Consider the following 23,157-nt stretch of genomic DNA (forward strand, 5'->3'; position numbering starts at 1 on the left):
TACCTGATTGTTGTGGGGATTCTTTCAGTCAGTAGTCTTTGAGGTATTAGCCCCTTCCCTTAATACATCCTTACCTGTCCATGCTCTAACTGAAAGTGGGTATTTTTAGAGTTTTAATGTCTGCTACTCTGTTATGTTGAAATTATACCTCAGTATTGTTTTGATTTATAACCCATCACTACTTGTGATACTGAAGACATGTGTTCATTTTCTTCCTCTCTCTGTGAACTGCCTTCTTATCCTTCCTTCCTTCCTTCCTTCCTTCCTTCCTTCCTTCCTTCCTTTCTTCCTTTCTTCCTTCCTTCCTTTCTTCTTTCACTTTTTTTAATAGATAAAATAAAAGGGACATCCTTTCTTCTTTCACTTTTTTTAATAGATAAAATAAAAGGGACATGAATGGCACAGGGCTTCCATGACTAGAACCACAGGCACACAGGGTTTGGATGCCACCTACCCACACTCCATGCTGCAGTATCATACAGGTGAAGGAAACACCAAGGCCAAAGGCAGAAAATTGGAAGTTTTGCAGGGTTGTAGTGTAGTGTAAAGGGTTTTTCTCCAGGAGGGAGTAAGGGCTAGAGTGGAGATGCGGACAGCAGGCTTGAGGAGAAGAAGCATTCTAGCTGCATTCATATTGGTAATTTAGCCCATGATAATCCCAACAGGGATGTGTTTGAGGAATGGCAGGCTGTTTTTGTTTTTCTAATTCAGTACTTGGTTATAAATAACTGATCCTTCAGGGCCTAAAGTGGTTCTCTGCCTTTCTAATGCTGTGACCCTTTAATACACTTCCCTATTAAAATTATTTCATTGCTACTTCATAACTGATTTTTAAAACTGTTATGAATCGTATTGTAAATATTTGATATGCGGGATAGCTGATATGCAACCCTTGTGAAAGGGTCCTTCAACCCCAAAGGGGTTGCAACCCACATGTTGAGAAACACTGCTCTAGGCCTTTCTCCTTGGGCCTTAAGACTACCCTGAGCACATTTCATGAACAGGTAAACAGGAGACCAGCCCAAAGATCAGTCATCCTGGTGTTTGTCTGTGGCAGGTGTTTCGTTGTGCAGAATGGATTTAGTGGCTTTCCCTGAGGCTGCCTGAGATGTCTGTCTGACATCCTCATTAATGTTGGTGGGTTCTTCTGCTGTTTTAATTTGAGTGACTTTCTGGGAAAAAACTGTGGATTTTGGCCAACATGCTAATGATTATGGCATTACTTTGAAAGACTGGTTAGTTCTATAGAAAATGATTTTGTAGTTAATTACGTTATCAAATCAACAGCAGCCTCTTAGAGGGGAAAACTGCATATATATTTAAATTATTCATAATTCAAATAAGGGTCAAGAATTCATTTCCCAGAAAGAGGAGTGTATGTGAAAGTAATTCATGTCTGCATATCATTTCCATGTTACGGTTATAACTGTAGTGAGTACATCAGAGATTAAAGTAAAATGGCTTCACATTTAGGATAGGAAACCCACCCCACTATTGCGGTAAATAAGGATCAGGATAAACAAATAGGCCGAATAGATGTTTATTCAGGGAGAAATAACTTACAACCTAGACAGATGAACACCAGGAAATTCAACCCGATCCTCTCCTGTCCGAGTCACGCCAGAAAGAGAGAGCGCCTTCCTGGCCCCCTCCGACCTCCTTCCTCAGGTCCTCTCCGCCCATCGCTCCACCCCCAATGGGCGTGGTCAGTGCTACAGAAGGACTACCTCACTACACCCCACTTCTTTCCAATTCAAACATTTTTCCACTTCTAGGCAATCCAGTCCAAGCCTGTAGCTTTCGTGAACTTGGGTGCCAGTAGGGTTTGGAGAAGGGGAGAGACTGTGATGGGGTCTATAGATACTCATCTGGATAGACTCTGTCCTCTGCCCTTCCTTCCTATTGAAGTTGACTCCCTGTCCTGCAGTCTCTCAGTCACAAAGAGGAGTGTAATGTACACAGAATGGTTGATGTATTAGTTACTGTAAGTTAGCAACTTACAGAAGGAAGAGTTTATTTTGGTGGGATGATAGGAGAGCAGCAAGCTGAGAGACCACATCTTTAACTCTAAGCACAAACCAGAGAAAGTGCATTGCAAGCAGGGCAGGGCTATAGGCTCCTAAATCCCACCCCAGTGATGTACTTCCTTCAGGAAGACCCACACTTCTAAAGGTTCCATAGTGTACCCAAATGGTATGGCTGACTGTCACCAAATGTTAAAACTTCTGAGTCTATGGAGGAGTTCTCATTGAAACCACCACTGCTAGTTATTTAGAAAGTTATTTGATAATTTAATGTATTGATAGTCTCTCAATCTTACAGCTCATTAATCTCCCTTATTACCATGTTATATTGTCTTGCCTGTATCTGTAAATACAAGGAAGTAAGACTTACTGAATTGTGAGTTATCAGGCTAGGGAGATGGCTCAGAGGGTAAACGTACTGGCTGTTCTTCCAGAGGACCTTGATTTACTTCTCAGCTCTTACATAATGGCTCACAACTATTTGTAACTCCAGTCACATGGCATTTGATATTCTCTTCTGGCTTCCATGGGAATCAGATATGGACATAGTACACAGACATATGCAAGCAAAACACCCATACACAAAGATAATAAAATAAGGGCTATAAAGGCAGCATTTGCTAATCAGAGCACGGAGAAGGCATTTCTAATTTCTGATGGCTATCCGAGAAAGCCTCTTAGAATAAAGACTTGGATCAAGGAAATTTTATTGGTGCCTGAGGCCTCACCGCAGTAGGGGTTCTATACCTGCCATGACAAACATTAATTTGAACATGGCCCCTTCCCTTTACACTAGGGTTTGAGATCTTCAAACGCCCGAGTTTTCATAATTTTAGCTTCCTCTGTGTGTGAATGGTGGAAGCAGCATACACAGTAGTGGGTGTTATAACCTTTCACTTCTCTGCAAAGGGAAGAGCAATGGGGACAAGAAAAGAAGGTTTCTAAACAGGCAAGGGTTTATTGGAACACACTGTATGTAAGATATGAGGGAGGGCAAAGGAGGGGAGAAGGAGGGTAGTGACAACACAAATAATGAACAAGATTTTTTTTTTCTTATCAAAGAGGACGTGTGAGATTCAAAGTTTCTTTTGCTGTAAGCAAAAGTTTCTTGGTGAAGGTTGTATTGTCTTTTGAGTGAAGGATTTATACCTGACTTCCTTAGGAGCTGGACTGTGCATTTGGCTTTGGCCACAAGCTTTTTTTTTTTTTTTTTGTCAACTTGACACAGGCTAAATGTCTTAAATTACTATTTAATTGTGGTGACGAAACACCGTGACCAAGGAAACTTATGTAAGAAAGCATTTAACTTGTGGCTCATTGTTTGAGAGTGTTAGTTAGTTAGCAGGATCATGGCAGCAAGCAGGCAGGCAGGCAGGCATTGTGTAGGAGCAATAGCTAAGTTTATATTGCATCCACAAATGAGGCAGAGAGAGGAGACACACACACACACACACACACACACACACACACACACACACACAGAATGACATACCTTCTCCAACAAGGCCACACCTCCTAATCCTTCCCAAACCACTCTAGCAACTAGGAACCAAAGATTCAAATATATGAATGAGTCTGTGGGGCCATTCTCATTCAAACCACCACACTAGAGTTACCTGGGATGATAAGGGTAAATTGAGAAAATGCCTCCATCAGTTTCCTGTAGGCAAGTTTGAAGGGCGTTTTCTTGACTGATGACTGATATGGGGGAGCCCAGCCCTCTGTGGTGGTGCCACTCCTGGACAGGTGGTTCTGCGTTGTATAAGAAAGCAGGCTTCGCAAGCCATGATGAACAATCCAGTAATCAGCAGTCTGCATTAGTTCCTTCCTCCAGGCTCCTGCCTTGAAATCCTGCCTTGGCTTTCCTTCAGGGAATGTGAGCCTAGATATGTAAGCCAAACCCCTTTCCTCCCCAAGTTGCTTTTGGTCATGACCTTTATCATAACAATAGAAACATTAAATGGAACACTTCCTTGTATTTATCTTTTTAAAAATAAATGGCTCATTATAAGGCATAAAGATCCTCAAAACATAGAAAACCACCAAGTTCTCATCTAGTATTAATCACAACTCCTGCACCAGTAACAAATGTTCTATTCTTTGGAGAAAAGATGAGAAGAATAGAATGCGAAAAACTCCTTAGCCGCCATCTGCAGTTTTACTAGGCACATTATGGTTTTGCTTGTAGTGTCTCTTAGGCCTCTTGTATAAGGCTCCTGCTCTCATCCATAAAAACGTTCTGTGCAAAGGACATAAATCCCCAGCCCACAGGAATATAAGGCTGTTTTTTATACAATTAAGGATAATTCCTTTTTCAGTCTCATTTCCCTTATATAATGGCATAGAGAACTCACGGAGCTTTGTGTCTGTGTGTGTGAAATGAGATTTTAGATATGATGAGAAGCCATAATAATAGATAATATATATTTTTAAATAAGATTTGTTGTAAAAAACCTTGCAAATAAAAGCACCACAATCTAAAATTTCTACATATATTACACAGACACACACACACATATAAATAAATGTATATGTGGGTATAGTATAGAAAACATGTAGAAAAGAAATAAGAAAGGCTAAATAATAAATGAACATAATAGAAGATACACAGAGAAGATATAAAGCTAATTGTTTTTCTAGTTCTGACTCTGTCTTGGATTTTTCATTTTGGTTTTGGGTAAAGTGTGTAAATTCTTATTCAACAGTGAAAGTCTGGAGTCCAATGTGAAGCTCCACAGCTTTTGTTTCAGATGGCTGCTCTGTGTAGAGTTCATTGAGATCTATAGACATTGGGCCTTGTTATTTTTGGTGGCTAATTTTGATAATACATAATAAAAGGTCATGAAGTCAGGAGGAGATGCAGTGCTGGGAGCTGTGTTGGGTCTGAGCCCCATTTTGAGTTGTTGGGCTCTGGCTCCTTGGTGATGCTGTACTGTTTATGGAAAAATTTTCCTTCGGTGTCCTCCAGGGCCATTGATCTCTCTCATTTATAAAGGAATTGTCCTTTTCAAATCCTTTCTGTGCTCACCAATTCTCTTACTGTTTAAAATAATCACTCTGAGTAGAGAATCTGTGAGTGTCGTTTTGTAGCTGGGAAGAGGCATGTGTTAACAGACTTAACCCGAATCAGCCAGTAGTAAGTTTGCTGGGGTATGGGCATTAGCTTTTCCTTCTCTCAGCTGTGGTTGTTCAACCCATCAGTTTCTGAATGAGTTCCTTGCTTGTGCCGAACCTTTTCTGTATTGTGCTTTGGTGATAGAGAGATGGCCAAGGAGGGCCCAGCAGTGTGCTCCTCTGTCAAGACAGAGCCTTGCCTCTCTTCTTAGGATAACTTCTGTGCTCCTGCTTGGAGCTTCTCTCTAGAACCCCTGAACTCAGAAACAATGAAAGTGATGGTTGGTGTTTTCTGATGACACGTGGTGTCTGGAAGGGACTTGAGGATCCCGGTGCTATGGGGTTCACAGGTGAAGCCCTGGTATTCAGTGTCTTTAGGCCTTCAGAGTTGGGTGACTGACTGACCACTCAAGGCATGACTGGGTGACTTTCGCTGTAGATAGATGGTTGTGCTGTTACATGTTTTGTTTTTGTTTAGTGGTTTGCATTTGCCTGGGTCTCTGAGAACTGACATTTTCATTCTCTGTTACTTCTCTGTATTGTGGGCTTTTCTTGGGCAGGAAATCTGGTAGGTATTTGTTGTCTAAGGACTATATCTTTATTTCTTTCCCCCTATCCTTGCTTTTCCTCCTTTTGCCTGCACTAGCCCAGGCCTTTTGTTGTAGCTGAGTACTGGACATTTGCTAATGAATAAAACTTGTGCCCCCTTCCAGGGCCTTTGCAGGAACTGCCAGGGATGAGCTCTGCTTATTTCCTTCCTTTTCCCCAAGGCAGTGGTCCTCCACCTTCCTAATGCTGTGACCCTTAATACAGTTCCATATGTTGTGCTGACTGCCCCCCCCCGTAATTATTTCATTGCTGCCTCTTAACTGTAACTTTTCTGCTGTTATGAATCATAATGTAAACATGCTTTCTGATGTTGTTTTTAGGACCCTGTGAAAGGGTTATTTGACCCCAAAGGGGTCACAACACACAAATTGAGAAACACCACTCTAATGCCGTTACATGCTCATCACTCCATACTTCACATCCAAAACACACGTTGCTTGTAGGTTTATACCAGGTCACAGGTAAATTTGGACGAAAGATACCTTGTTTAGTTGGAACAAATTCCACAGGCTTGGGAATGTAAGAAGCATGTGGAGTATTTCATTTGAGCTAGTTTTGGCAATCAGACAACTCTAAAAATCATGTCCCCTAAGCTGCAAAGCTGAGGAGAAGGAGGAGGGCAGTCATAGGAGATTTCCTTTCACTTTAGGAGGGAAAGTGCCTGCTGGCAAGCCACACTTATTTGGTCCTGGTTATGCTGATAGAAACCATAGAGAGCCAGGTATTGTTGCTGTCTTGACTCTTTCCTTCCTGTTTAAAATCTTCTCACTATTTTAGAGCATGTTAAATGTCCTCACAGGGGTGCTGAATCCTTCCTGTGAATGAGACTGAAGTGGGCAGCATAGGGATGACCTGTTGCTTCTCTTATCTCCCAGTCTTGCCCAAACCCGATTACAGTGTAACCAATACTAAATTGCACGGGGCTGGCGTACATGAGTTCCCAGTAGAGTACAAAGGTCAGTGTTGAAAGAGGACATTGAATTCCTTCTCCACTCCTGGGGCAGTTTCTGTGGGCTGTCACTAACTAAAGTGATCCTGGAGGAGTGGCTCTTTAAGAAGCAGAATCAAACGTGAGGTAAGCCCCAGGGATGTGGCTCTGGGAAATAGTCTCATTGTGACTAGGTTATTTAAGGGTGAAGAAGGGAACACAGGGACAGCACAATTCCCTAGGGGTTGGTTTTTAGCAGAGAATCCGTAGCATTTACCACCTTCTAGGAATGGTTGAAATAGTTTTGCAAAGGGCAGCCCTGAGTTCCAACTTGCCTCTTTTCCTCACTTGGCATTTGAGCAGCTTGCACATTTGCTGAAGAAAATCAGCTGTGAAATCTGGTTTCCTGTGGCACATTTCTATTATTATTTATACAGGCCATTATTTAATGAAATGCATAAATATTTATCACAGAGAACAGCCTTTTGATCATAAATAGGGGCCAGGAGTCAGTACAGCCCATGCTGGGGATTTGGACTGGCCTGATTTTTCAGGCATCTTCTAGACTGAGATATTAGGTATGTCTCAGTACTTGTGTGCAGCCCAGCTTGAATTTTTCTTCATTTTCTTTCTTTTTGCCATCCAGGGGTCATGTATTACTTCCTCTCTCTAACTGCCCTCCCCCAACCATTATTTTTCTTTTTAGAGTGTTCCTCTTTGCCTAAAAATAATGGAATGAAACCTAAGTTCTACTCATCATTACTCATAAGGCAGGCTTTGGGATTGCCCTGGTCTAGCCTCTGTCTCTGCTATACCTTACCTAGGTTCCTCTTCAAATACCTCAGCTCATTTCCCTGAGAAACAGGGCTCCCATTTCCTAGTCGACAGGGCTACAGTAAGGAGTAAATAAAATCATGAAGTCAAGTAGGCAATTTGCAGGGGCAAGTTTAAGAAAGACCAATTTTTGTGGCATCTGTTATTATTGTTATTAAAGTTACCAAAGGTTTGATTTTCAGTGTTAGCTGAATGTTGTACAAAGTGCCCTAAGCCCAACATTGTAGCCTGGGGTTCAAATCCTGGGGCTGGTTTTCGATGCCTGGCAGCTTTGGGCAGATTATTCCTGCCACTGAGATATAAAGTAATGAGTGACAGGGTTTCTATAGTATGATAAGCTCTTGATGGAAACAAGCAACACAATGATGAGCCTAACCCCTTCTTCAATTAGAAAGGGAACATTACTTCTTTTCAATTAGAAAATGTTATTCCCTAATCAGAAAAGGAATAGTATTTCTCTATTTCTTATGTTTTTGTTTCTCTAGGTACTGATTAAGTTTGGAGTTAAGGACACAGACAACTGTACTTGTAACCTAGGGACAAAGAGCACAGAGTAGGAGGGGCAAAGGACTTCAGTCTCCTGGCAGAGTTTTCATACCATGCAGATCTGTTTTCAGTGAATCTTGGTGCTCAAGGGCTTAGTCTTGCTTGATTTCAGGTTCCAGGTGTGAAAACAACTTTCATAGAGGTTAAGACCACAATAATGGAGAAATGGTGAACCTGAATGTTGAGTTAGCATTTCTTTCTTGGAAAAAATGTGGGCTGAGAAGCTTATGCAGATGCTGTTGGGAGAACACATCTGTAGCTCCCAGAGTCAGCATCCTATAGGATGTCGAGAAATATTTTATGGAAGTTGGAGGATGGCTAGATAGAGGTACTCTGGTGATGTAGGACAGTCTTTGAAGGTGGATAGCCTGGCTTTTGAGTTAGATAACCTCAGCATAAGTAGGCAAGAGCCCTTAACACAGTCCTCAGTAAGTCATCATTTAGTAATGGAAGGGCATCTGAAGGCAGCAAAGATCTTAAGACATGTTAAGGATTTAAGATGGTATGGCTCATTGTCTTACATAGTGGTTGCATGAACTACTGGAATATGTTGCTTCAGTCAGCTAGGACTGGTCAATAAAATGGAGATGGTAAGTCTCTTCAGTGGTTTTCAAGATCAGGAAGCAGCAGTGTAAACAGGCTGCTTAGCAGAGTATCAGATACATAGTAAACATGGCGCCTTTTATTATTCCCCTAATGATGGTTTCTTTTGATACTCAGTTCATTCACTGGCTATTCCATAGAAACAAGGTTACAGTTTGAAGTAACTATAGTGATTATAGTTTACTTTCCACAGAGTGTGAGGGCTCTCTTGAGGGTAGGTCCATTCCTGAGAGTTACAATCCAGTCTAGAGCAAGCCCACACCTGGAGAGTAGAAATCATTCTCTTATTTTTCTTGGTGGTGGATGATAAGACAATGTTCTACCTGCAGAGGAATGTGGTATCAGAAGGAGCTTAGGGCCAGCTCCATGGGGAATCTCTCCTGCCTTGGAGTTGGTAGCATAGAAAGAAGCTGGAATGTTCCTGACCAGGTGTAAGGCAGAAGTGTTGTAGGGATTCTTCATTTCCTATTTATTTTCTGGTTTCTCTCAAGGTTTGGGATGGTCTTGTAGGTAAGAGCAGAGCTGTTGGCATTCTTGGGTCTGTGGTGTGATAGTTAATGCTGTCAGCTTGACAGAACCTAAAATCGCCCTCGAGACAGGCCCATGGGTGTGCCCAAGGAGATGCTTTAGTTGAGCTGGGAAGACCAGGAGCGGTGGGCCAGAATAATCCCTTTCTCTCTTAAGATGCTTCTGTTAGAATGTTTTACTCTAGCAGCAGGAGAGAAGCTAAGGTACATGGGAAGGAGCTGCCTCCCCAAGCTTTCACAGTGGGGATGATGGAAGAAAGAAGAAATGGATATAAAACGAGGTGCCTGCAGCTGGTGGCAGGTGGGAAGAACGACTGGAAAGGGCCCTATGAAGCAAGGCATCTTCTTATATTGTTATTCACCTTGTCCTCAGCAGACTGCCTGGTGCAGCGACACCCTGATTACTCCATTATATCCCATGAAGAAAGAAATCCTACCTGTGGATTCCAGGATACCCTGACTATCAAATCACTCTGATTTCAGGGAAGCTACATATGGGAAAAAAATCTGTTAGAATGTGGCTGTAAACATTCTAAGAAAACACTTAACTGATAGATACCAAAATTAGAATAAACTAGCACACTAGAAGATGCAGTGAGGTGTGCATGACAACTGTAGTAACTGCCTGAGTACCATGCCTGTGGGAATGCCCCACACTCTCCCTTCTAGGTTTCTGTAAACACACCTTATGGTGCACACACAATGTTCACATCACCTGATGCTTTCTTCAGAAAGCAACCCTGTTAAGTTATTTACATGGCTGTAAATAAGCACAGAAATTCAAATAAACTATGGATCTTTTATTACTATTTTTTTCTAGGTTCATTGATACAGGAGTTTGTTCAATAAGCCATTATTGAAAACCAATTATAATCCAGACACTGAAGAAAGTAGGAGTTCAGAAATCAGTTTTTTCCCATTTTATTCAGATTCAGTCCAATAAGGGAGATAGATATAGAAACACACCACCAAAAAAAAAATGTGGTTCAGAGTGATAAAGTTTGCTATACCAATTTGTTCAAGGGCACCTCCTACTTTCTCTTCTAAGAGGTTCAATGTGGCTGGATTGATGTTGAGGTCTTTGATCCATTTGGACTTGAGTTTTGTGCATGGCGACAGACATGGATCTATCTGCGGTCTTCTACAACCCTCATCCAATTGTGCCAGCACCATTTGTTGAAGATGCTGTCCTTATCCCATTGTATAATTTTAGCTGTTTTGTTGAAAACCAGGTGTTCATAGGTGTGTGGGTTAATATCAGGATTTTCAATTCGATTCCATTGGCCTACCTATCTTTTTTTGTGCCAATACCTGGCTGTTTTCAGAACTATAGCTCTGTATTAGAGCTTAAAGTCAGGAATGGTGATGCCTCCTGAAGTTCTTTTATTGTATAGGGTTGTTTTGGCTATCCTGGGTCTTTTGTTTTTCCATATGAAGTTGATTATTATCCTTTCAAGGTCGGTGAAGAATTGTGGTGGGATTTCAATGGGGATTGCATTGAATCTGTAGATTGCTTTTGGCAAGATTACCATTTTTACTATGTTTATCCTACCTATCCAAGAGCATGGGAGATCTTTCCATTTTCTGGTATCTTCTTTAATTTCTTTCTTTAGAGCTACAAAGTTCTTATTATATAGGTCTTTTACTTGTTTGGTAAGTGTTACGCCAAGATATGTTGCTTGTGGCTATTGTAAAGGGTGATGTTTCTCTGTCTCTTTGTTGTCTGAAAAAAGTAGGGCTACTGATTTTTTTGAGTTTATCTTATATCCTGCTGGTTTGCTGAAGGTGTTTATCAGCTGGTAGAGTTTATTGGGTCGCTTATGTAAACTATCATATTATCTGCAAATAGGGACAGTTTGACTTCTTCCTTTCCAATTTGGATCCCCTTGATCTCCTTTTGTTGTCTTATAGCATTAGCTAGAACTTCTAGTACGATATTGAAGAGATGTGGAGAGAGAGGGCAGCTTTGTCTTGTTCCTGATTTTAGAGGCTTAAGTTTCTCTCCATTCAGTTTGATGTTGGCAGTTGGTTTGCTGTATATTGCACTTATTATGTTTAGGTATGTTCCTGTTATCCCTGACCTCTCTAAGACCTTTATCATAAAAGGGTGTTGAATATTGTCAAAGGCTTTTTCAGCATCTAGGGAGATAATCATATGGTTTTTCTTTTTCAGTTTGTTTATATGGTGGATCACATTGAAATGAAAGTATAGATTGGTAGCCTTTGTACATGTGCAAAAATAACAAGAATCCCCACCCTGAGAGGTAGAGAATGCAGTTGGGGAGGGAAGAGCAAGTGATGGGAGGAACCCAACAGAACAAAACACAAGTATACTTCCAGGGCTATGAGGATATTTAGGACCCCACTGTAAGGGTGTGTGTGTGGGAGCATTCAGTATTTATTGGGCTTAAGAAGCTTATAATAGGCATTACTTGTTGAAGACCTTAGGGTATCAACTCTATAGTGATAGTATTCTGCTGTCTTGAGAAAGAGCCTAGCAGAGTAATCACTACAGTGTCCATCAAGGCTTGATCCTGGAAACCTGCCTGGGGATGCTAGGAAATAAAAGGCTAGACACACAGATACAAGCAAGGAAAAGCCAGGACTGGGTGGGCTGTGCACTCTGATGGAGATGCACCAGCAGTGTTGCTGGATTTTCTTGTCCCACTTGGTCCCACCACTGCCTTGCCCCAAATAAGCACGCAAAGACTTATATTAATTACAAAACTGTTGGCTGCTGGCTAGGGCTTCTTATTGGCTAGCTCTGTCTTGATTTTTTAACCCGTTTCTATTAATCTAAGTATTTCCACATGATCTTTTCTTACCGGAGAAGGGGTCTGGACCTGTTATTCCTTTGGTGGCCAACATGGCAGCTGTCTGGCAGGCTTTCTCCTTTTACCTTTCCCAGAATTCACCTATCTTCCTGCATTATTGGCCAGCAGTATTTTAGTAAGAGAATTATGGATATTCCTCATCACCAGCAGTGTCTGGGCTGTGGAGGTGGGGGTTATTTTGTACATTTGTAGGAGAAGGCAGGGTTATTGTATACAGTTTAGTGGGAGGTGGGGCTGTATTATATAGCTGACTGAGGAGGCAGGTTTAGCTAATCTTGGTAGGGGAGTCTCTGTGGGGTAATAGTCTCAAGCTGTAAACACACAGGAGGAGGAAACTGCAGTCATATGGATGGGGGACGGCTTTCACATTCCCATGGGTCTGAGGAGTTGCCAGTCCTTGACATGGTCATACTCATGTCAAACAATACACATTCACTCAGAACTTCCTTTACTTCCCATCAACCACTAAGAGAAATCAGGGAGGATAGGACTAGCAGCTCAGCATTTATCTGTTTCATTTAAACTTTTGTTTTATTGACTAATGGCTTAAAGAGAAGGTGTCACTGCTGAGTGCATGAAGGATGAATTTGAAAACTGGCGCTCATGTTCATATGAGCTCTCAAGGGAAGAAAGCCAGAGAGACAGGAGGGCCCACCTGCTGAGACTCGGAACCTTCTCAGGCTCAGGGGGAGGCAGTAAACTTCATAACTCCCGCTTCTCCATTTTCTTCTTCACCTGCCTCCGAGCCAAAGGGAGCAAATGCAGATGGGAAATCACTATGGTTAAGGCAGAAGCTATCAGTTTTAATGAAGCTGTTTTCTTCCCCTATTTTTTTTATTGGAATAAATATTCAGGAAGCAGTAACTGAACATCTGCTGTCTGACTTGTTTTAGAATCCCCAAGAGTGATGTGACCAAGGAACCATGGTTCTCTGAAGTTGAGGTAGTACACTGCTTCTCAGGTTAAAGTTGGACCACAGGAGCTCTGACTGCCTGGCTGGCCAGGGGGACAGCTGTGCTGTGCCAGTGAAGTTAGTGTCTTGAGGCTGCACCACTTGAGACTGGAGAGTGAGAGGCCTGGGAGACATCTGTGCCATGTGGCTTACCCTGTGAGCAGCCCCATGGGCCCAGAGGTTCCTGAGGGTTCCCAGGTCAGGTTTCTTTGTAACTCACCAGGGGTTTGTCAGGAAAACAGATCGTCTAACACACTCTTGAACCTGTCTCTCCTGGACCTCCTCCCAATTCCCAGTCAGTTCATGAAGGCTGTGGTATATCTGTTTCTTCTCAAAACCATTATGTCAAACCTCTGAGGAAAAAAAAAAAAAAAAAAAAAAAAGAGGAGGCAGCCTGAGGCTCAGGGTTGCATAGGTGAGGAGTTCTGGCCTAGCTGCTCCTGTGAAGCATGGGAAATGCCTTTTGTTTGCAGACACTGGCTTTCCTGTCTGTCAAATGGCACCACTATCATGACGGTCATTTGCTCTTTAGGAGTGTGTGCACCTAGTATGAAACCAAAAGCTATCTGCCTTCTAGAGTCTTCCCTGCTTCAGCAGCATAACAGAGGCTTGTTTGTCCTTTCCTCCAGTCAGAGAGAGGAAAGGAGAGCATGCTGCTGTGTGCACTGCTTGTTACAGGGTACCTACCTGTGAAGCTGATTTGATTCGATTCATGACTGATAAGGAAATGATGCTTCTTTTGGTCCCAAGGCTACTGTTTTGTAGATTCAAATTCCCAGAGTAAACATCTGTCTCGTCTGGATCCATCTCTGTTTCCCACTACCTTCTCATTTTCCCAACTTTGCTCAAGCCATTTATGTAATCAGGTGCCTATTTTTTGACTTCCATCCAGGAATGGGAATTACATGTGCTAATGTGCCTGTTCTTTGACCACCTTGCTCAGTGCCTATAAAAACTTTGATTAAGTAAATAAATAATAAACAGCTTTCCATTCAGGGAGTTGGATTCCCTTTCCTGTCCAATTTGATGATGTGTCTTGGCTATCTGCACAGGTCTATTTGTCTTCATATAGTGTTCGCACTTGTTCACCACAGGTGAAGGTACCATGATGTCTGGTGGAGACCAGGAGCCAGGTCACTATTATGTGGGCATCGATGTTGGAACAGGTAGTGTCCGTGCAGCCCTGGTAGACCAGAGAGGGATTCTTCTGGCTTTTGCAGAACAGCCAATTAAGAAGTGGGAGCCACAGTTCAACCACCATGAGCAGTCCTCAGAGGACATCTGGGCAGCATGTTGCCATGTCACAAAGGTAAGAGCCAAACCATGGGCATCCTATCCTTGTTGCGTGCTCCTCTTACTAGGCTGTTTTATATGTGTACACTTCAGTGTTCATGATATGTTAGGGTAACTAGGGGCATAGAGCTGGATGATGTAGGCTTTGGTTTTCAGAAGCTAACATTCCAGGTACTGGGAGTCCCAGACTGCTGACTTGTGCTGGATGGACTGCTCCAGCTAGTACATGTAGCTAGAGCTGACTCTGAAGGCACGGGGACAGGGAAGACAGAATGGAGAATGCCTAAGCCTGAGATGTGGAAATGAGGATGTGAGAGTCATAGCAACTCCCAGTGTGCCTCTATTATATACCAATATATGAACATACACTGTGGCCAAACCTTTGTGACTGCCTTACAGCTAGTACTAACCCCCCCCCCAATTTTATTTTTTATCTGGGAAGAGCCACAAAAGACAGTGCTAGCCAGCTTACCTGAGCTCAGGTAGTTAGTGACTGGCAGCTGCAGGGCTAGAACCTGAACATCTGACTCCTAGTAACAACTGGACACACAAGGGGCACTGCAGTCTGGGCAGGAGAAACAAGAGTAACCCATAGGGGCAGGAAATCATGGCATGCTGTAAGAAAGCTGGGCATCTTCAAATGAGCGCCATGCACGCTGGTCTAGAGTGGCCTGTGATAGCCCCATGCATGCTTGTCTAGAGTGGCCTGTGATAGCCCCATGCATGCTTGTCTAGAGTGGCCTGTGATAGCCCCATGCACGCTGGTCTAGAGTGGCCTGTGATAGCCTCATGCATGCTCGTCTAGAGTGGCCTGTGATAGCCCCATGCACGCTGGTCTAGAGTGGCCTGTGATAGCCCCATGCATGCTCGTCTAGAGTGGCCTGTGTTAAGACTGGGCTTGCTGTCTTAAAGAAGGAAGTGATGCCGGCTGTGACTAGTTTGTATTTGAAGTCTGAGCTGTTCAAATGAATTTATATTTTGATGATTATTAACAACAGGCATTCTTTTATTTCCCCACCCTCTATAGGAGAAACATGAAATTCTGAGTTCTGTTCCTTCTCCCTCTTTCTAGTTGAGGTCCTTAATTATTCATGGGGTGCTTGGTAATTTTCAGCTGGACAGTCTTCCATTTTTTTTTCTGTATTGATTAGTCTGCTTAAACTTTGATGAGCTCTGGGCAGCTGTTAGTGCCACCGGGGAAAACTGCACAGGGGTGGGTTGGGCTACCCAGGCACTCTGCAGAAATCAAAGAGGGGTCATCATCTCTTCTGCCTGTTTAATTTTCCTCTTCTCTCCCTGCTCCCAGCCCCTGCATCCATGAAAATCATCTGCTCTTTGCCCTTGGGTCTCTTTTGTTCTTCTAACATTCTTGCCATTAAGGAAATTGTCAAGAAGAAAATATAGTTCCCCAATGAAGAGCTCCCTTAAAGCAGGCCTACTGCACAGCTTGGTTTAATGGCAGACTTTTAATCATCTCCCAGTGGTGGCCAGCTCGTCATTTGTGTCAGCCTCAATAGTCACAGCAGTGCAGGGCATTAGTGCTCAGCCTGGCCTCTCACTGCAGTAGATCTGCAGAAAGCCCATGGGCCTCAGGCTATGCCTCTCATACAGTGAATGGAGATGTGGCAGTGTGGCCTGAGCGTGATGTGTCTGCTCAGAACCTCATGCAAGGACTTTTGACGGGGAGGCATTTTTGACACATGAAAGTATGCATTCTGCAGTTGAATTGCCTGAGTGAGAGTCACTGCTCTAGTGTTGTTTAGCTTGTGATCTTGGACTAGCTACCATTTTTGCTAAGTTTCCCAGCTTGATAAGATTGCTGTGATGATTAAGTGAATTAAAACATACAAAAGGTCCCATCAGTGTCAGGGTTAAACAATCATTGTTGCCTATAGTGGTAGTGATAACAAAACGAGTAGAGCTAGGAGAATGGATTTCTGAGACAAAATATGAGAAGCCCAAGTGCAAGGGGATAGTATCCTCTGGTTACCGCGCCTTCTGCAGAAGACTTTGAAAAGCACTGGTTCGGGTCAGTAGTTCTCCACCTTCTTAGTGCTGTGACCCTTTAATATAGTTCTTCTTGTTGTAACCCCCCAACCATAAAATTATTTAGTTGCTACTTCATAGCTATAATTTTGTTACTGGTATGAATTGTAAATATCTGATATGTAGGATATCTGATATTTGATCCCTAAAAGGGTCGTGATCCGCAGGTTGGGGACCACCTGTCTAGGTTACGGGCTGATGTCCCTTCTGTTCTGGCCTGTCTGTGTTTCCTCACTGACTCCAGGAAGCAGAAGTGTTGAGAGCAGTTATGGACTTCCTTTTACTTTTCCTTGTTTCCCCACATCCCTTAGTAGAGTTAATGACTATAAAAGTAGCAGTAGTAATGACAAGGTGATGGTAATGATGATGATGGCAGCTTTGCATTCCTTGGTTATTAATCATGTTTTAGATGCAGTGCTCAATATTATGTGGCCATCCCTTCGTTTTCTCCTTATAACAATGCTTGTCAATAGTTTTTCTTCTCTCCAAGATGCAAAAAACAGGGCTTTGAAGTAGTTCAGGAGCAGCAAGGGGTCTTACCATGATTCAGAGAAAGGCCTTGAGGGCCTCACCCCCCCTCTCTAGCCACAGCCTCACTGTGGCTAGAGACCCTCACTGTGTCTGCTGCTTAGTCAGAGGTGTTTTATGGTGTTGCTGTGTGGGGCCAGGAACTCACCTTGTTGGTATTGTAAGCACTGCATGGTAGTGCCTTTACCTGACTTTTGCTCAAGGGGAAAATGTGGCATTCCTTTGTTGGTCCAGTATCCAGCACACCTAAAACATTCTCTGGAAACATGGAAGTCCTAGGAGACACACACAGTCCCTGACCTTAAAGTGTACTTTTTGGATCTACAAATCTGTATCATTCCAAGGAGAGAGGAACATCACAACTTCATAGATTACTACATTTCCACTGGGAAAAAGAAGATAAGCTGAAAGAATCATGTGACTAATGGCCATTGATGAATGTTGTTCTATTTTGAAATTTATATTTATGTTTGTGTGTGTATGTGCATTTATGTGCATGATGTACATTACATGTTCATATGGGTGCACATTGTGTGTGCAGGTGGGCATATGTATGTGTGTGTGTATACAGATGGTGCACATGTATGTGTGTACAGGTGTGTGTAAAAGCTGGATGACAACCTGGAATATTATTCCTAAGGAACCATCCACCTTGCTTTTGAAGGAGGAGTCTCTCCTTGGGTCTCTCATCTAGTAAGCTATGCTGTCTGGCCATTGAGCCCTAATGATCCTCTTGTCTCTACCCCCCCAGCACTAGGATTGAAAGCAACATACCAACATTGTTACATGGGTACTAGGGATGAAACTCGGGTTTTCATGCTTGTACAGCAAGGATGCTACCAACTGAGCCATTTCATTAGGCCCAGATATTGTCATTTTTTTTAAATCTGAAAATATTTATGGAGTACCAACTGGATGCTATACTCTTCGATGAGCACTGGAACTTATAAAAGAAGCATCACAAGTTCCCTGCTCCTAAAGATAAAACAGCTTATCTGCATGAAGGTAGAACTCCACAAACATGAAGCCGATGAAGTGCAATTTTGTTCTACATTGCTGCTTTGCTCTATGGACGATGAAGAGAAGGACATGTGGGGTCGAGCTTTAATTTTAACTTATATTTGTAGAATCAAAATCAGTTTGCCAAAACACCTCCATATGAATTCAGTTTTGCTTATAAGGTAAGCAGGGGCAGGATTATTGTTTCCATTTGACAGGTGGGAAGATAAACTTGGGGCTAGATAGCTGAGTTCCCAGGTAGCAATGGCCCAGGCTAAGATGGGAGAAGTCTGTGTATTCTCTGCTCCCAGCACCTACTTCCCACATCGTTTTCAGAGCTAAATACATGTCTTGGCATCTGTGTTACTTCTCTGATCTAGTCTCTTACAGCTAGAGTTCTATGTTTAAACTGACTGTTACTCTTTTGTTTCCATCCCTCAGTAGCACCATGATTCTCTCTGGGTCATTTTTGATGTGCTTCTGGCTCTCCGTTCCAGCCCCCATCCTCTGTCCTGTGTTCAAATTTAGAACCACTCTGCCTACAGCATCTTCTTGCTTTTGACTATGTCAAGATTAGAAATTTTACAGAGGATCAAATGGGAAGGACTGTCTCATAGGGCATGGTGGCAGTGGAGAAGACAGAGGGGCTTTCAGAACGTTTGGACCACTGACATAAATGGAAGTATCTGGCTTTCATTCATCGCTTGCCATCAAGACACACCACTGTACATCCCTACAATATGTAAAATTCAGGACTAGTTTTGTCCTTTGACTGGTTCCTGTAGGAGGTGTTAGACAATTCTGTCTTGGGGCCTTGTATGTAGTATGACCCATGTGAGTTCTTTTCCTTTCATTGCTGCCCCTGGCTCAGGGCCTCCCTTTTGGCTGCATCCCTGCTAAGAACACTGCTCAGATTTAAACAAGGTCAGTTGCTTATTCTTTCAAGTCCTTCATCAATACTCCATTTTTTTTGAAAACCAACTTCCCCAACTCCATCACTTATGATCTTTTTGACCAATCAGCTTGACTAATTAGTGGGTGTATTATGTTTATACGCTATCATTTATTTGACTCATTGGTTATTTACCTATGCCAGCTGTTCTCAAACTGTAGCTCACAACCCCTTTGGGGGTCAAATGAACGTATCATAGAGGTTGCCTAAGATTATGAATATTTGCATTACAATTCATAACAATAGTGAAATTACATGAAATAGTAATGAAGATAATTTTATGGTTGGGGAACCAACACAACATGAGAAACTGTGTTAAAGGGTTGCAGCACTAAGAAGGTTGAGAAACACTGACTATGCTAAAATGTCATTTCCTAAAGAGCAAGGATTAAAGTAAAAATATTTTTTTTTTGCTCTCCATTGTTTCCCAAATATCTGTCTGAACACAGCCTGACCTAGAAGGACTTGACTGTACTTTCTAGGGACCAACTGAGTGAGTGTGTAGGTTGTGCAGGTAATGGGATGATGGGACCCAAGGGCTTCTAGTATTGCATAACTTTATACATGCCTGTGCAACTGACAAAGACATTCAAATCCATATTTGAGAGAGTACAGTACCAGCCCCCTGGACCTCTGCTATGAGCTGGATTCTGTCCATAATGCCATGGGGCTTTCAGCCTGCTCTCAAAGGAACTTTAGTATAAAACTAGAGCTGCACACTTCCGGTTTTCAGTATGTCTTGGGGGCTTCTGGGGAATGCTATAGCTATACCCAGTATGGCAGAGCTTGCTGATTTAAAACACATGCAGTATTGAAGCCATTCCCCCACAGTAAGAGCAAAAGATGCACAATCCCTTCTCCAAATTCTTGTTTGTTGCCCCAGAGCTGCAGTAGTTAGACGTGGATCAGTTTCCCAAATGAGGCTTCAGCAAACTCGGTCCCTGCAAATTCTTTAGAAGAATGATGTGATTTGTCTCTAGCAAGGGAAATCTCTTTCTGCCAGATTTCTGGAGTGAGTTTACTACACTTTTCTTTCTCCACTAACAAGACTATAAATAAGAGTTCATGGCTGAGTCCCAGAGGCCTTGTGGTAATGTGACCATGAAAGCTGCTCCCTGGGATAAGCTAGGAAGGAAAGATGGGGAAGGGGATGTTCCTTGGTGTAGAAAGTTCCTTTTGTAAGCTATATCCTTGTAAGGCTAGCTATTTGATGCTATTTTTCTATCAGTTCCTGTGAATGGCCCCTTGTAGGAGTGGAGACATGGAGATTTTACCACTGAAAAGCTGTGATTTGAACCCAGGGCATTGTAGGCCTCATGGGGAAATTCATAAAATAAATTGAGAAACCCTTATCTTTGGTTTTAGTAGAAAGTTACACTCATAAATCCTCACAAAGATTTGAGTCTGCAGTTTGCTTGCTGTTGCTTCCTCTTTGCCTATCATTCATATTTGTGTTCATATCAGAGAACATGCTGTACTTTGAGCATGAAATACCTTAAATAGACATAATTAATGCAGTGTTGGGTCTGCCTTCCATGGAGGTGCTCTGATTCTGCAGTACTGCAAGTCCCCAAAGCCTGCAGTATTTCCCAGGAAACCAGGACTCAGAAAGCCCGAGACCAGTGCAAAAGTGGTAGAGTTGAAACCAAGAGGTGGCTGACTGATGGATACCGTGTCCCATGTTGCCTGTTCTGGACGTTCATTGAGTGACCTGTATTTTCTCAAACTTTCTCTTTTGGCAAACTGCAGGATCTGGGACATGGGTGAACCCCTTGATGTGCACTCTTGGGACAGATGCCAACAGAGCCACATAGCAAGGAACTTTTAGGACTGGTTTGCCACTGATGGATGTCCCATGTAACCATAAATGAATAATATATTAAGTTTTTCTTTTAGTGTACTTTATAAGGATTAAATCCAAGGAACTAAATCATGCACATGCATAGTAGATACTGCATATACAGCAACATTTGAGTATATGTTGCTAATATTACTTCAAAAATAGAATAGCGCCTTTGTTGGAATTCTGTAACAATTGTGTGTAGCTCTTTTGTGGTGCATATTAAATACTAAGAAATGGGATCCTAGATTGCAAGTCTAATAGTTCCACCAGGGCAAAGTTCTGCATTTTGAGACAAATTTAAAACTCCAAATCCAGGGAGGCTGGGGAGGTGGCTTAGTAGATCAAGTGCTCCATGTACAAGCATGGAGATCTGACTTAAGATCTCCAGGAACACAAATAAAAGGTGGGTGGAGCGGTATGTTCCTATAACTCCTGCCATGGGTACTGGGGAAAGAGACAGGGGTCATTCCAATGTCTCTCTGACAAGCCAGCCTGGCCAAAATGGCAAACCTCAGGTTCAGTGAGAAACACTGTTAACAAATAAGGTGGACAGTAATAGGAGAAGATTCTCCTCACACTCAAGCATGCATGGGTATATCCGCACATACACATGCTGCACTCACACATATACCGCCAGCCAGGCATGAGAAATAGGAAAGTAGACATACAGAAAGAAAGAAAGGTAAAAAGCCCGAGGCAAAATCTAGATAAAGAAAAACGGATTAACATAAGAACTGAGCTAAGGCTGAGTATTCAAAACTAAGTCTCCAGGTCATGATTTGGGAGCTGATTGGTGGTCTGGTACAATATAGTTACCAGCAAAGGCCACTAACCTGGACCTGTTTGAAACACAGCTGCAATTGCCATGTGATTCTTTGTTGGTGAAAGGAGGAAATGGAATCCTGTGGTAGCTACTTTGAGTACTGATCCCAGGGAGAGTGCTCTGGGCATGTTCACTGACACAGATTTGGCAATCTTTGTCTTTGAACTTGTTACAGGAGTGTTGGCTCTGGTTTTTTTTTTTTTTTGAAATGCCCTCAGGGCCTCTACAATTATGATGACTATCTGCCAATCTCTTTAGCAAATCATGCACATTGGTCTTGATTTTTTCATTATTCTGTCCCTAATTAAGGTACAGATTTTTGTAAAGATGGCCAACATCTTTAACATTAAGGAGAATACAGATGAAAATCCACAACACACTTTTTCCAGAGTGGTCATATTTTGCATTTGTGCCTGCAGTTCTTGAAAGCTTTACTTTCCCCATGTTTCTTTAATATTTGACATAGGATCTATACATTAACTTGAAAAGATTGCCATCTTTACTATGTCAAATTTTCTGAGCATGGCTTGCTTCTTCATATGTACCCTTTGTAGCAGTATCCTATTACCTCAGGGTATAAACGTTGGACTTTTTTTTACACAAAGAATATTTTGTATTATTTGATATATATATATATATATACATATATATGTATATGCATATATGTATATGTATACCATACATATTATATGTATACATGAAGAAGCCATGCTAATTCTTATAAAGAAACCATTTAATTAGGGTGGCTTGCTTACAGTTTCAGAGGTTTAGTCCATTATCATTATGATGGGGAGCATGACAGTATGCAGGCGGATGTGGTACTGGAGTTGAGAGGGCTACATCTTGCAGGCAACAGGAAGTTGACTGTGTCATTTCTGAGAGAAGCTTGAGCAAAAGAGAACTCAAAGCCTGCCTCTGCAGTGACACACTTCCTCCACCAAAACCACACCTTCTCATAGTGCCACTTCCTTGGGGGCTATTTTCTTTCAAATGACTACACAATGTGTCTTGATCATATCCAACCAAAATACTCCCATTCCACTCCATTTGAATCCCCCAAATATTTCCTCTTTCCATCTTTATTGTTCCTCCCTCCTCCTCCTCCACTTCCTCATAATCCACTGAGTCCTGTTACTCCCGTGTACATGTAAATGTGTGTGGGACCACTTTCCAGGGCTGAGAATGAGCAACCTACCAGCATCTACCTCCTGAAAAATGACTCCTCTGCTTCCAGTAGGAACCATTTCCCAGCTCCTTGGGGATGGGTGGGGTCTCATGAGCATATTGATAGCCTCCATTTTGTACAGGAACCAAAACTGCTATAACTTAATGAGTGTAATAGCCACGTCATATTGAAGGGCAGCATTCCACAGCACTTATCCCCATTGTACATTCTTTTTGTTTCTTCTTCTGAGATCTCCTGAGTCTTGAGGAAGTTTGATATAGATCAGGCCTTCAACCTTGATCTTGAATATTTTTATGTTGTTATGGATGGGATTATTTTCTTGATTTTATTTTTGATATTTTAGTTGCCACTGTGTAGAAATATGATTGTTTTTTATTTGTTAACCTTCAGTCTGTGCTCTTATATTTTATTAGCTCTAATAGCTTTCTAAACGTTTTATTTAAAGTGTGTGTGTGTGTGTGTGTGTACGCATGTGTGTGTGTTGTTCACATGAGTGCATGTGCCCTTGGAAGCCAG

General features: G+C 42.3%; 1 protein-coding gene across 1 annotated transcript in view; it reads left to right on the forward strand.

Annotated features, from left to right (window-relative positions):
* The first annotated feature begins 6,715 nt into the window (after positions 1 to 6,715).
* Fggy (FGGY carbohydrate kinase domain containing) overlaps positions 6,716 to 23,157 on the forward strand; it is a 357,033-nt gene continuing 340,591 nt past the window's right edge. The window contains exons 1-2 of the mRNA XM_051188188.1: positions 6,716 to 6,822; positions 14,065 to 14,280. Of these exons, the coding sequence (XP_051044145.1) occupies positions 14,077 to 14,280 (204 nt within the window). The 5' untranslated portion in view covers positions 6,716 to 6,822; positions 14,065 to 14,076. The remainder of the gene's footprint in view (positions 6,823 to 14,064; positions 14,281 to 23,157) is intronic.

Source organism: Phodopus roborovskii, unplaced genomic scaffold (assembly GCF_943737965.1).
Source record: "Phodopus roborovskii unplaced genomic scaffold, PHOROB, whole genome shotgun sequence".
NCBI classification, from domain to species: Eukaryota; Metazoa; Chordata; class Mammalia; order Rodentia; family Cricetidae; genus Phodopus; species Phodopus roborovskii.